The following is a 13,333-nucleotide window of genomic DNA, read 5'->3' as shown; positions in this document are numbered from 1 at the left end:
TTTGGAAAAAGGGCCAACTTAGAAGTGACTAGTTTCTAAAAGGTCAAGGTTAAAGGTAAAGGTCACGAAAATCCACAAACATGTCTATCTGTTAACACATACCAATTTTTCACATAATATTTTCTCTTTAACTCGGCCAAAATTGTTCGAGTTTTGATTACACTTGGTGGACCTATGTAGGCTATTATTCCTAATTATCCTACAAAAAGACGTTTTATGTCCGCGGATAACGACGGACATACAGATACATTTTAGGATTTTTTCTGAGAGCCGAATGTGATCAACACTGTGTGGCGGAAGAATACGCTCTGTTGTGTGCCTCGCTGGTGTTTTTATATTTTTTCGCCAGTTTCTTACGGCTTACGATAAGTGTTTGACAGGGAAGGGCATAACATTATTAAACAAGATGCCGATTGTGAACGATCTGTATGTAAGTTGGCAATGTGAAAGCTAAAATTATGAAACATAATAAAGGACTCAGTTTTAATACACTTAGAAAGTGAGCTTGTCTGTCGCACGAGGAGTTAAAACACTGATTTGGCTAGCCACAGGTGAAGAAAAGGATCTTATGGATTCAGTTATACACGATTAAGCAGTTGCAAAATGTGTTGAAACTTTTGTTAGGATTACACACAAAAGGACTTAGCTTTAAGGTATCAACATATTCTGACACAGAACATAAAACTAAAGAAACAATCTTACCTGAAGCGATAAGTAAGATGAACAACTTCATCTTGTCGGCGTTATCGTCTGACGAGAAAATTAAAAATAAATCTTATTTCAATGAACACAATTTATGAAAGCTCATATAATTCAGCACTTTTTTCCCACACACATATACACATTAAGACGTCTTAGCATTTTACATTTTCGTAAAGTGGATTATGTTTACTTTTTATTTTTTAAGTTTGAGGAGATCGTCAATAATTGACCTTTAGAGGTCGCTGTAACTGACTACTCAAGTCGTGGTAAGATGAAAACACAGGCGCATCAATGAAAACATGTTTCCGATTTCTTTAGTGTATTTCTTTCTACAAACGCTGTTTTATAAGTGTTTTTTTTTTAGAGTATAAGTAAAGCCGTGGATCAGAACATACAGAAATTACCGTATGGAATAACCCAGTCTATCAGGTTAAAAAACTGATTAAAATTGTTTTGAATTTTGCACAAAGCTACTCGAGGGCTATCTGCACTAACCGTCCCTAATTTAGCGGTGTAAGACTAGATGGAAGACAGCTACTCTTTTACTAACGAATAGTGGGATTGAACGTAACGTTATAACGCCCTTACGACTGAAAAGGCGAGCATGTTTGGTGTTATGGGGATTTGAATCCGCGAATTACGAGTTGAGTGCTTTAACAACCTGGCCTTGCTGGGCCTCCTGATTATAATAAACATACAGTTTACATTATAGTTGATCAAATATTAATAGTTAAAAGACAACTTTTTTGTCTATTCGGGAAGCAAAACGCAGCATTTCAAAAATATCAACACTTATCTTTCTTTCACAAGTTGAAGAAAGAAATTATTAACAAAATGTTTATAAATGTAATAATTGATTAACTAATGAAACCCTTAGCCATGTCCGAAAGTGGAGGGGATTGTGTTTGGTCCAAAGTGGAAGTCGTTTCGTGTTCAACTTTAGCGCCCAGCGACGAAAAAACCCTAACAAAACCGTAACAAAATCCGATATACACAATATATATGCAAAAATGGCTCGTTTGGGTTGAGAAAATATTTTACGTAGAGGAGTGAACAACGTTTCGACTTTCTTCGGCCATCGTCAGGTTCACAAAGAAAGAAAGAGGTAACTGACTGGAAGCTGACCACATGTTTGGAAGGGGTTGTGTAACTGAGTGTCGGAATGTAGAGGGCGATGTTAGATGTTTGAATATATAATTTTATTTTATTATATTTAATATAGGTATAAAGGTGTTCCTTTGTATTAGTTTATTTTGGGTTTAAGTTGTTGTATAAGTAAGGCTTCTTTAATTTTGCGTTTGTTTATGTTTGTTTCTTTATTTAGTATTTGAGTGTTTTCTATGGTTATGTTGTGTTTATTTGACTTGCAGTGTTCGAAAACGTGTGAAGGTGACTTTTTTATGTTCTTTGAATCTGGTTTCCATTTTTCTACTTGTTTCTCCAATATAGAATTCGAGGCAGTTATCACATTGTATTTTATAAATAATGTTGGTGTGGTGTTTGTCAGTGTAGTTTTGTGCCTGGTTTTTGAATAAATTTGGTATCAACTGGAATGTCATATTTTGTTACTAGTTTTTGCCAAATGTTGGTTATTTGTCTGCTGATGTCGGGAATATATGGTATGCAGCAGTAAATGGTTTCGTGATTTTGTGATTCGTGAGATATATTTACTTTTGTTAGTTGATTTTGCTTTCTGTCCAGGTGTGTGCGTATAATGTTCTCTACGGTTTGTGAAGGAAACTTATTGATGTTGATGAAGTATTGTTTTATTTTGTCTAATTCATCGTTAATTTTATCTGGTGAGCATAGTTTCATGGCTGTGTTTATTTGGTTTCTTAGTATGTTGAGTTTTTGTTTTGTTTCATGTGCTGAGTCCCAAGGAATGTATAGTTCAGTATGGGTGATTTTTCGGTGGATTTCTGTTTGAATTGTGTGTCGGTTCTTGTAATTTTGAGGTTAAGAAATGATATTTGATTGCTTTCTTCCTGTTTACATGTGAAGTTAATGTTGGGATGTATAGAGTTAATGTGATTGAAAAAATTAAGTGTGTATTCTGTAGATCTGAATCCCGCAACCTTGTCATCTACATTTTGTTCCAGTATAGTGATAGATGTAATGATGTGTTAATTGCTTGTGTTTCAACTTGTGTCACAAAAATATTGGCTAGAACTGGTGATACTGGGTTGCCCATGCTTAAACCATTTGTTTGTATGTAGTTGTGGTTGTTGAACATGAAGTTTGTCTTTATCGTGGTGAATTCTATTAGGGTTGCTAACTGGTTACTGGGAATTTCTATGGTTGGGTTAGGGTCTCGGATATAGAGTTCTAAGGCTATCTTGCAGGCTTCAGTGGTTGGAACTTCTGTAAAGAGGGATATAACATCGAAACTGGCCATTAAGGCTTTATGATTAAGTTGATTTAGATTAGACTTGAAATTAAAAGAGTCTTTGATGAATGAGCTGGCTGATGTTACATATTTGGAGAATGCCCATGCTATGTATTTACCAAGATTGTAATTAAACGATTAATATGTGGACATTATTGGTCGTAATGGACAATCTGGTTTATGAGGTTTGTGGATGCCGTATATTTGTGGTGTGCGTGAGTCGGTTTTACGAAGGTAGGAATAAAGTGTTTGTGAAATTGTGTTGGTTTTTTTCATTTTTAGCAGTAATTTGTTTAGTTGCGTCTCGTGTGTCTTTGTTGGAGGTCTATACTATGTAAAACCTACACTGACAAACACCACACCAACATTATTTATAAAATACAATGTGATAACTGCCTCGAATTCTATATTGGAGAAACAAGTAGAAAAATGGAAACCAGATTCAAAGAACATAAAAAGTCACCTTCACACGTTTTCGAACACTGCAAGTCAAATAAACACAACATAACCATAGAAAACACTCAAATACTAAATAAAGAAACAAACATAAACAAACGCAAAATTAAAGAAGCCTTACTTATACAACAACTTAAACCCAAAATAAACTAATATAAACAAACGCCTTTATACCTATATTAAATATAATAAAATAAAATTATATATTCAAACATCTAACATCGCCCTCTACATTCCGACACTCAGTTACACAACCCCTTCCAAACATGTGGTCAGCTTCCGTTCAGTTACCTCTTTCTTTCTTTGTGAACCTGACGATGGCCGAAGAAGGTCGAAACGTTGTTCACTTCTCTACGTAAGATATTTTCTCAACTCAAACGAGCCGTTTTTGCATATTTATATTTCTCTACAAGTGGGTTTTCTCGACATCACCGATATACACAATGTTCCTTTATTATCACTGTAAATAAGCATTTCTAGTATATTTCTTCTGTTGAGTATGAAAATATTATTCCTTCATGCATGAGCAGTGATACAAAAGCAGTAATATAATGAGAGGCCATCATAAAAGAAAAGAAAAAAAGTTATTGGGTGAGATGAACTCTGATGGGAGTGTGGGGTTTCGTTTGCAGCCTTCTTCCCGAACTCTCAAGGCTACGAGTTTGAACTAGTGTTGCGATTATATTATAAAATACACCTATAGTAAACAATGAGAAGTTTTACCGAATTATTTAAAACTATAAGCTGAAATTACGAAATATAGTATGATAAACATTTCATTTTTCTTCGATAATTTGAAGTTAATTAATAATATGTTTATACAGTACTTTCTAGACTAACACGTAACAAACTGTACACTCTACATTATAATTATTTGTTTTTTATTGGTCATTCTGCTAAGAATATTATCTTCTTCCTTTGGTAAGGTCGAAGTATAACTTCATAGTGTGGTGTTTTTTAACATTAATTAGATAGTACTTGTAGTTGTACAGTTTAGAACGCTCGTTTCCATGTGATATTTAGATAAGAAATTAAGTATTGTCATTCCATAAAACTGGTACTAAACAAGCTGAGATTCCGAAGACAATTCCTTTGTTTCCCAGTTTCTCAAGTACAAAAAAGAAACTCAAATAAAGGCTATATTGTTCTGATACAACTTCTCAGTTCTGCAAAAACATGTTTACCTATAAATACGGACTTTGAACAAAACATGTCCGTACCTTGAAAATAGGTATAGCGTAATTGATAACTTGTGTTTCCATAGAAACACAGATAAGACGCTCGCTTATCAAGACCAAAGTAGAGGATATACAAGCAAGTATATTGTTTCCAACGGAAACATTGGAAGTCCGCAGATACAAATAAAATGAGAGAAAGCTTAAGTTTAAATTCTTTTAGCGCAGGCCCGGCGTGGCCACGTAGTTGGGGTGTTGAACTCGTAATCTGACGGTCGTGGGTTCAAATCCCCGTCATAATAAACATGCTCGCCTTCTCTGCCGTGGGGGCGATATAATGTGACGGTTAATTATCCTATTTTTTGGTAGCCCAAGAGTTGATGGTGGGTGGTGATGACTAGCTGTCTTCCCTCTAGCCTTATAATGTTAAATTAGGGATGAGTAACGCAGACGGCCTGGCATGGACTAGCGCGTTAAGGCGTGCGCTTCGTAATCCGAGAGTCGCGGGTTCGCGCCCGAATCGCGCCAAACATGCTCGCCCTCCCAGCCGTAAGGGCGTTATAATGTGACGGTCAATTACACTATTCGTTGGTAAAAGAGTAGCTCAAGAGTTGGCGGTGGGTGGTGATTACTAGTTGCCTTCCCTCTAGTCTTACACTGCTAAATTAGGGACGGCTAGCACAGATAGCCCTCGAGTAGCTTTGTGCGAAATTCCAAAAACAAAACAAACAAGACTAACGCAGATAGTCCTCGTGTAGCTTTGCGTAAAGTAAAAAAAATTTTAGCGCAAAGGTATACATGATGACTACCAGCACTGTTCAATTTATGGAACAAACCCTATGAAAGTTAACTTTTTTTTCAAAACTTATAAAATCTTATACAAGCTATAGTCGAAACTTTAATGGTTATTTCTTTGTAGAAAGTACTGTAAAAATGAAATTGAGATAAAATAGAATTAACTACATGAGAAATAATTATATGCTGCTAAAACATAACAGTAAAATTACAGAGGATATTTTTACTGGAAGTGACCTTCTGTTCAAGGGAATGTAATGTTTATTTGTAACTTAATATATATTAAAATAACTCTCACCACAAAACGTGCAAACTTCTAGAAGTGACTTTAAATAAAGTTCGACCCGAAGCTGTAGAGTAGCTTTGAAAAAATATCGCTGATAGTATACCAGTGAATGTTAAATATATTAATAATAGTTCTTAAAAAGCGTTAAGTATAAAGTAAGTACAAATGATTTTATATAGGCACTCATATTTTTGAATAAACAAAAAAACCTCTCGCAATGAAAGAATTTTTTGTGCCTTTCAAACACTGATGAAGGATTATCTAAGAAATTACTAAATAATCGTTTTAGAAAGTACTGATTGAAACAAAACCACAAGCAAGAAAAACATTGATTAAAAGTCAGTGATGTCGAGAAACCCACTTGTTGAGAAATTTATATGCAAAAACGGCTCGTTTGGTTTGAGAAAATATTTTACATAGAAGAGCGAACAACGTTTCGCCCTTCTATGTAAAATATTTTCTCAACCCAAACGAGCCGTTTTTGCATATAAATTGATTAAAAGTGATTTGTGTGATAAAAAGGCAGTTTCATTGATACATTTATAGATTTGTTTTTAAACTTCGAAATAATTAGGTTCGGGGTATCTTGTCTCATCTTCCATAAAACCAAGTTTTCAATAATCAACTTTAAATTTGAGGAGTTCGACAACTTCAATCAGACGTACCAAAAAATCACGTTTTTAACAAATATTTTATATTTCAAACATTTTCTCCTTTATACGAAATTTGGCCCAGCATGACCAGGTGGTTAAGGCACTCTACTCGTAATCCGAGGGTTGTGGGTTCGAATCCTTGTCACTCCAAACATGCTCGCCCTTTCAGCCGTGGGTGTGATATAATGTGACGGTCAATCCCACTATCCGTTGGTTAAAGAGTAGCTTAAGAGTTGGCGATGAGTAGTGATGAGTAGCTGCCTTCCCTTTAGCCTTACACTGCTAAATTAGGGACGGCTAGGGCAGATAATTTTCGTTTAGTTTGCGCTAAATTTAAAACAAAACTGTACGAAATTTAAATAAAGAGTTTGTTTTGTATGCAGTTTTAGTTTTATTTGAATGAATTTTTCCGTCTAAAACATTAAAGAACTGTTTAAAATTAGTTCCCACTTTTATCTATTAGTAGCATAGAAGTGAAGAGTATCAAGTTTTAACGCAAGATTTAAGCTGTTAATAACATAGTATAAAAATCATAGTTCATAAAGCTTAGTTATAATATATAACTATAATATAAGTATTTTTTTATGAAGCGAATAAAATCTAATGACTAATAACAATCAAAGTTCTTTAAAAACTAATAGTTTTGTTTGATTTTGAAGAATCGTGAATCTATCATTCATCAAATATGTCTCATAAAACTAAACAAAATAAATTTTAGAAGTTGAAGCAAATCAGTTGGTTTTTACTATTCAATAACAATTTACTAGATAGTGAGACGAATAATGTTAATTAATCAATAATTACTAAAACTAATGACTTATAAACATTTTCTCTGTATAACAATGTTATTTTAAAGTGTTTCATCACAGAGACTTTAATCGATGATGAACTCAGAATTTTAATATTCAGAGATTTGATTTTTTGTGGGTAAAATTTTCTAAAATTATAATAACAGGACTGTTTTAATTATAAATTTATTCCAACCGTAAAGGTCAGTAATTTATATATTTACATTTTGTTTGTTTAAAGTTAGATACAAACCTACACAATGGATAATTTGTGCTCTACCCACGACGAGTATCAAAAGACAGTTTTTAACTTAGTAAGTCGACAGACATACCGCTGTACCACTGTGGGTGGTGTGTATCATCTTTCATGAACTATTATTATTTTGCACCACTTTAGTTGCATTATGACACTTTAATAAGTATTTTATCAACTGCTACTGGGTTGGTAATGAAATTTTCAAATATCTGAACAATAAATAGTCATTTCTTTAAACTGTAATGATAAAGTTTTATTTATTTTTTAGCTATTTATAAAAAACAAATTAAGAGTAGGAAGAACTTACCTAAAATATTAACATTTAAATATTTTATCTAAATACGAGTAAAATACATAATATATCCTAAGCCTAACTACAGAGTCTTTTTAATTAATTAAAAAATAGTCTAAAGTTCGTTTTTTTTCTAACAAAACTACACAACGAATGCCTATACCTACCCTTCACCAAATGTGAATTGATTAACTAGAGGTAATGTACTTGTCAAAAGTCTCGAGTGTGAAATGTGAAATGTATTTCTCTAGTAATGGGATGCGAATAGCAACCCTCAGATTCACAGTCCGAGCATGCTAGCCCAAAAAGGCCACGTCCGAAACACATAATTGCAGAAAGTAAAAGTCGGTAAAGATATTCAATGCACCAATAGTGGGAAAATTATACAAGATTATAACGTTTTTTTTTGTATTTTTAGCATACTATGATAATAAAGGGCAGTTAAAGCTTTTTGCCTCAAATAAGCTCTTTCCCTTCTACGAGTTTGTAAGTTGTCTTATATTCTTAGGCATTTATAGTTATGTGTTTTTATAAAGCGTAATTATTAATTACACCTTAGTTTCTATACAAAGTTAAAACTGAATACCCTATTCATTAGAGTGTGATTACAGGATATAAACGTGTATTATTATTATCCTTTAATTTTCAAATTAAGAATTTCTGATTATATATACACACTTAAAACAATGTTAAAAACCCACGCTGTGTTATAAAATGCAAAAATTAATGCTTGCAAATATAAAAAAAAAACATGAAAATATTTGACGATGGTTACTGGATAAAAGGTGAGCGTTTTTATTATATTTTCAATTCTGTTTAAATTTCTCTTCACCTCGATTATGATTTTAGCTTAAAACTTGTATTAATTTATTTCTTATGAATTAAACTTATGAAATGTTTTTATTCTATTATTCTTTTTTATAATTTATGATTATGTAATCTTTAAATGTAGTTTAAATGTAGTTTGCTCTAATAAAATAAGATGGATTAGTTAATTCTATTCAGTCATTTGTAATAAGATTAAAATATTAAATTAGATTTAATAAATACGTTTTAAGATTTTGTTCTCTTAAATGATTGATTTAAATAATTCTGGAAGTTGTTTCAAATAAAATAATTTAAAAGTTCACACGATACATAAATTGTTATAAGAGAAAATTAAACACTACTTTACATATATAATTTTTAGAACCACAATGTTGAAACTTGATTTTAAATTTGAACAATCTTTATATATTATTAACCTTTTTAAAATAATTTTTGAAAAAAATGACTTTCTAAACAGGAAAAGAAAATTAGGTTTTTTCTTTCAACTATTTTATAATAATCTAGAGTTAAGGGAACTACCACATATTGTTAGTTGACTTTGACTAATTTTTAATTTTTAAGCTCTATTACATACAAAATACTATCCTCAAACTAAAAAAAATCTACTTCATTGTTCAGAGGTAAGCACAAAGCTACACCATAGACTATCTGTGTTAGGCCTATCAGCGGGGTCAAAACACCGTTTTTAAGGGTGTAAGTCCGCAGACATACCGTTGTACTACATGCGATGGGGAAGCAAACCTGAAGATGTTTAGCTTTACTCGCACAGCAAACTCAATTATATTCTTTTTTTTTTTTTTTGCAAATTACATTTAACAAACAAGACATATTTGAACTGAAGTCTCATTTATCAACAAGAAAAAGACTTATAAGAACGAATTAACGACCAGTAAGAAAAAATTTAATAAAAAAATCATAAATCTAATGATGTGCATTACTGCAATTTAACTATTTTGGATAGTCAAAATTAACACTGACTAAATATGACTAACAGAACATTTTGTTCTTGAAAATTAACAATAGTTCTGATTAATGTTTCTTAGGATTCTGGGAGTTGTTTTTTTCGCATTGTTTGAAATCTGAAGTATGCTACAAGTATACGTTATCTGTATTGCATAAAACGAAATATTTTTTTTATGAATTAACTCACAATGTTATAAGTTTTGATTTATAAAAAGATACAAATTAACGATCATAAGGTGGAAATGGGTTTGGTTTGTTTTGAATTTCGCGCAAAGCTACACAAGGACTATCTGCGTTACCCGTCCCTAATTTAGCAGTGTAAAACTAGAGGGAATGCGGCTAGTCATCACCACCCATCGCCAACTCTTGGGTTACTCTTTTACCAACGAATAGTGGGATTGACCATAACATTATAACGCCCCCACGGTTGAAAGGGCGAACATGTTTGGTGTGATGGGGATTCGAAACCTCGACCCTCGGATTACGAGTCGCGTGCCTTAACCACCTGGTCATGCTGGGCCCATATAGTCTTAGGACAAGTCCTTACAATTTTAGAATATCAGATTTAAACACAGTCGCTACGCTGAAAATTTAAAATACACAGTTTTCCTTTTTTCTAAGGCAACATTACAAATTACAGTAAGAAACACGAATTACAGTAACTTACTATTCTTGGATTTTTGCAACAGCTGAAACAATGAATCGCTGCTGGATGAAGATTCTGTTGAACAATCCAAATGAAAATGGCGACAAGTACTAAAGAAAGAAAGCCTGATAACAGGATTTCAAATCAGAGCCAATCAGAAACAATCACTTATCTGACTCTTACATTCAACTGAAAAAATTTAATCAGCGGAAAAAAAAACCCATAACATACAAGTATATATAGCACACTTTACTGAAATTACCTCGTAATACCTATGCATATATTACTTTAAATATATATTTCAGATGACAATAGTTTTCGACACATATATGTGTGTTTATATTTATCTATGTGTCACTAAATACTAGTACAGTGAAGTTGGTTGTGCACTACACCATGTATTGAATTGAAAACTTCGTTGACTATTGAAGACAGTGTGTTGACTATCATAAATATTGTCTGAATCTCTGAGCTTAGATGGTTTTTTATCAGACATAACTGTGGTGAACTAAATGACAAGTGAGAAAGGTAGATTTCAAAGTAGTTTATGAGTAACTCGATTTATATATTGTTCAGAAATGGTTTAGCCGTATGCTAAGCAATCAGCTCTTGTTCATTTGATCACTGACCCAGAATGGCGAAGTGGTTAAGGCACTCGAATCGTAATCTGAAGGTCGCGATTTCGAATCCCCGTCACACCATCGGATTACGAGCAATGGTCAGATGAAAACACTTTTTGTTAACCTGAAGATGACCTTAGAAAATCGAAACGTCGTTCTGTACTTCATTGTAATTAAATGTATGAAACCTCTTTGGCTAGGGCCCGGCATGGCCAGGTAGGTTAAGGCGTTCGACTCCTAATCTGAGGGTCGCGGGTTCGAATCCCCGTCACATCAAACATGCTCACCATTTCATCGGTGGGAGCGTTATAATGTGACGGTCAATCCCACTATTCGTTGGTAAAAGAGTAGCCCAAGAGTTGGCGGTGGGTGGTGATGACTAGCTGCCTTCTCTCTAGTCTTATACTGCTAAATTAAGGACGGCTAGCGCAGATAGCCCTCATGTAGCTTTGTGCGAAATACAAAAAAACAACAAAAAACATCTTTGCCCAGGCATCATCTACTGCGCATCTCACGAGGATTTAGTAACTGACATTCACAATTTTATTGAACTAATTTTTTTATGTAATACTAATTAGTATAGCATAAAATCTTAACAAATAATCCGTATTTTAATGCTATATAAGTTTTAAGATTTAATTTTATAAGGCAATATTTAAAAAAAATTCTCAATTTCCTCTCTTCTTTATTTTATCACCACCACTCCAATAAGTATGGCATTTAACGTAATTACTCACTATGAAATCGTCATTGCTCAGAAGCATAATTTTTATAGCCTTGGATTTTGTTTGGTTACAGAGCTATAAAACACAAAATCTGAACCCTCTTGCTACACTAACTTGTCGCATTCTCTCTTTCAGGATTTGTTAATAGTTCTCTTTTATGTTTAATTTTATATTACCTATACAAATGGAAAACCAAGGTTTTCATCTGTCAAACAACGTGTTACATAATCATATTTTTTGAAAGGAAAATTATCAATTTCGCTGTTAGTAATATCTTCATTTCTACGGGAAAAATGATGATTAGCTTCGATAAATTTGTAATGGTTCACAGTTAGAAAGCCATAAAATTTGTGATAATTAAGGGAAACTGTCTGACTTTCGCATATTATAATTTTATGTTCTTTCATGTTTTATTTGATTAAATAGAAATTATACAGTATATTACTACCATTAGTATAAAGACCAAGGTTAAGTGTCATCGACAATTGACAGCATAAGGAAGGAAACCCGGATAAGTATTTTATTTATTGTTTATTCTTTATTTATTATTATGAAAGAAACTAACATGCAAAAATAGGGAATTATTTAGGTTAGTTAAGGCTAAATATGAAAAAATATAAATAAAATAAAAAATAATAAAATGCTTTACGAGGTATTCACGTGAGCAGCTCGTGTGTAATGTAATACGATAGCTTAAAGTGAGCTTTACATTTCCCAAATGATTTATAACTAACAATGGTGCGAAGGTTAGTTAAATATGGTTAGAATGGTAATAAAACAGTAAAATACGTGTATAAATAGATGTATACAGTTGCTAGTTTAAAGATATTTATGATAAACGAATGTAATTTCATGTTATAATTTGAAGTCATTACAGAAAGAAAAAGAGGGTGATTTGATTTGTTTTGTGGTTATGAGGTTGGTCAAATTGACCAATCTTGTGTAGAGAAAGGTTAGAGAAGATAACACATACGCTATCAAGTTTTGAAATTATGTAAATGAAATTTGGGAATTTTAAGATGAGGAAAAGTATTTTTGTTCTTAATATAAAAATCACTTTCCACAAGGGATAGTCAAACAAATACTCGATATATATACGGACAAATCCTTTTTTTAGTTTGTTAAAAGTTCTTCACTAGAAGGAGAAAGACTTATGATGTTTACAGAAAGTGTAACTTCGTGCGAAATTCAAACCAAACAAACACACTTTGCTTACATAATGGATGAAAGTTATCTAATGTATAACAGACTGGCTAATGGTCTTTTATAGATCTCATAAACACTTTTCGAGGTAAGTAAAAACAGATTACCTGTGATACTTCAGTTTCGATTGATAAGGACTTTGGGACATCAATCAGTATGGTATGAACTGAATGATTTAATGTTTCCGTGTGTTCAAAAACTGCAGACCAAACAACATATGTTGATGTAAAGAGAAAGGGAGCCAGAAAGTAAGATTCCAACGAACAAACAACACACTTTATTTTATCGTTTAAGCTAGATCGCTTATTAGTCTGTTACTTGAAAGCATGGGTGCTTTGTTAAGTGTTCACTCCTCCCCTTATTGTTCATTACCTTACAATAACCAGCCGATTATGTGTTTTATTCTAAATGTGTCGAATTTATTAATCATTCATTTACGTTTAGAGCTTCATTTCTTTTATATAAATATGCATTAAAATTAATTAATTTCCCTTACCTGCCACAAAGTAAGTTTCTCTGTAATTCGTATACTATTTTATTAACTTGTACATGGAGTTCA

The 13,333-nt window shown here is 32.7% G+C and overlaps 1 protein-coding gene across 2 annotated transcripts in view; it reads right to left on the bottom strand.

Annotated features, from left to right (window-relative positions):
• The window catches only part of LOC143232432 (uncharacterized), a 56,841-nt gene extending 43,904 nt beyond the window's left edge, over positions 1–12,937 (bottom strand). For both annotated transcript variants that reach the window (XM_076467887.1, XM_076467886.1), the window contains exons 1-3: positions 12,882–12,937; positions 10,248–10,351; positions 703–750 (exon numbers count right to left, since the gene is read on the bottom strand). In XM_076467887.1, coding sequence (XP_076324002.1) covers positions 703–750; positions 10,248–10,351; positions 12,882–12,922 — 193 coding nt within the window. In that variant the 5' untranslated portion in view covers positions 12,923–12,937. The remainder of the gene's footprint in view (positions 1–702; positions 751–10,247; positions 10,352–12,881) is intronic.
• Between the last annotated feature and the right edge of the window lie 396 nt (positions 12,938–13,333).

This window comes from Tachypleus tridentatus, chromosome 11 (assembly GCF_004210375.1).
Source record: "Tachypleus tridentatus isolate NWPU-2018 chromosome 11, ASM421037v1, whole genome shotgun sequence".
Classification (NCBI taxonomy): domain Eukaryota; kingdom Metazoa; phylum Arthropoda; class Merostomata; order Xiphosura; family Limulidae; genus Tachypleus; species Tachypleus tridentatus.
The sequence above is the reverse complement of the archived record's forward strand: the minus strand, read 5'-3'. Positions and strand labels throughout refer to the sequence as shown.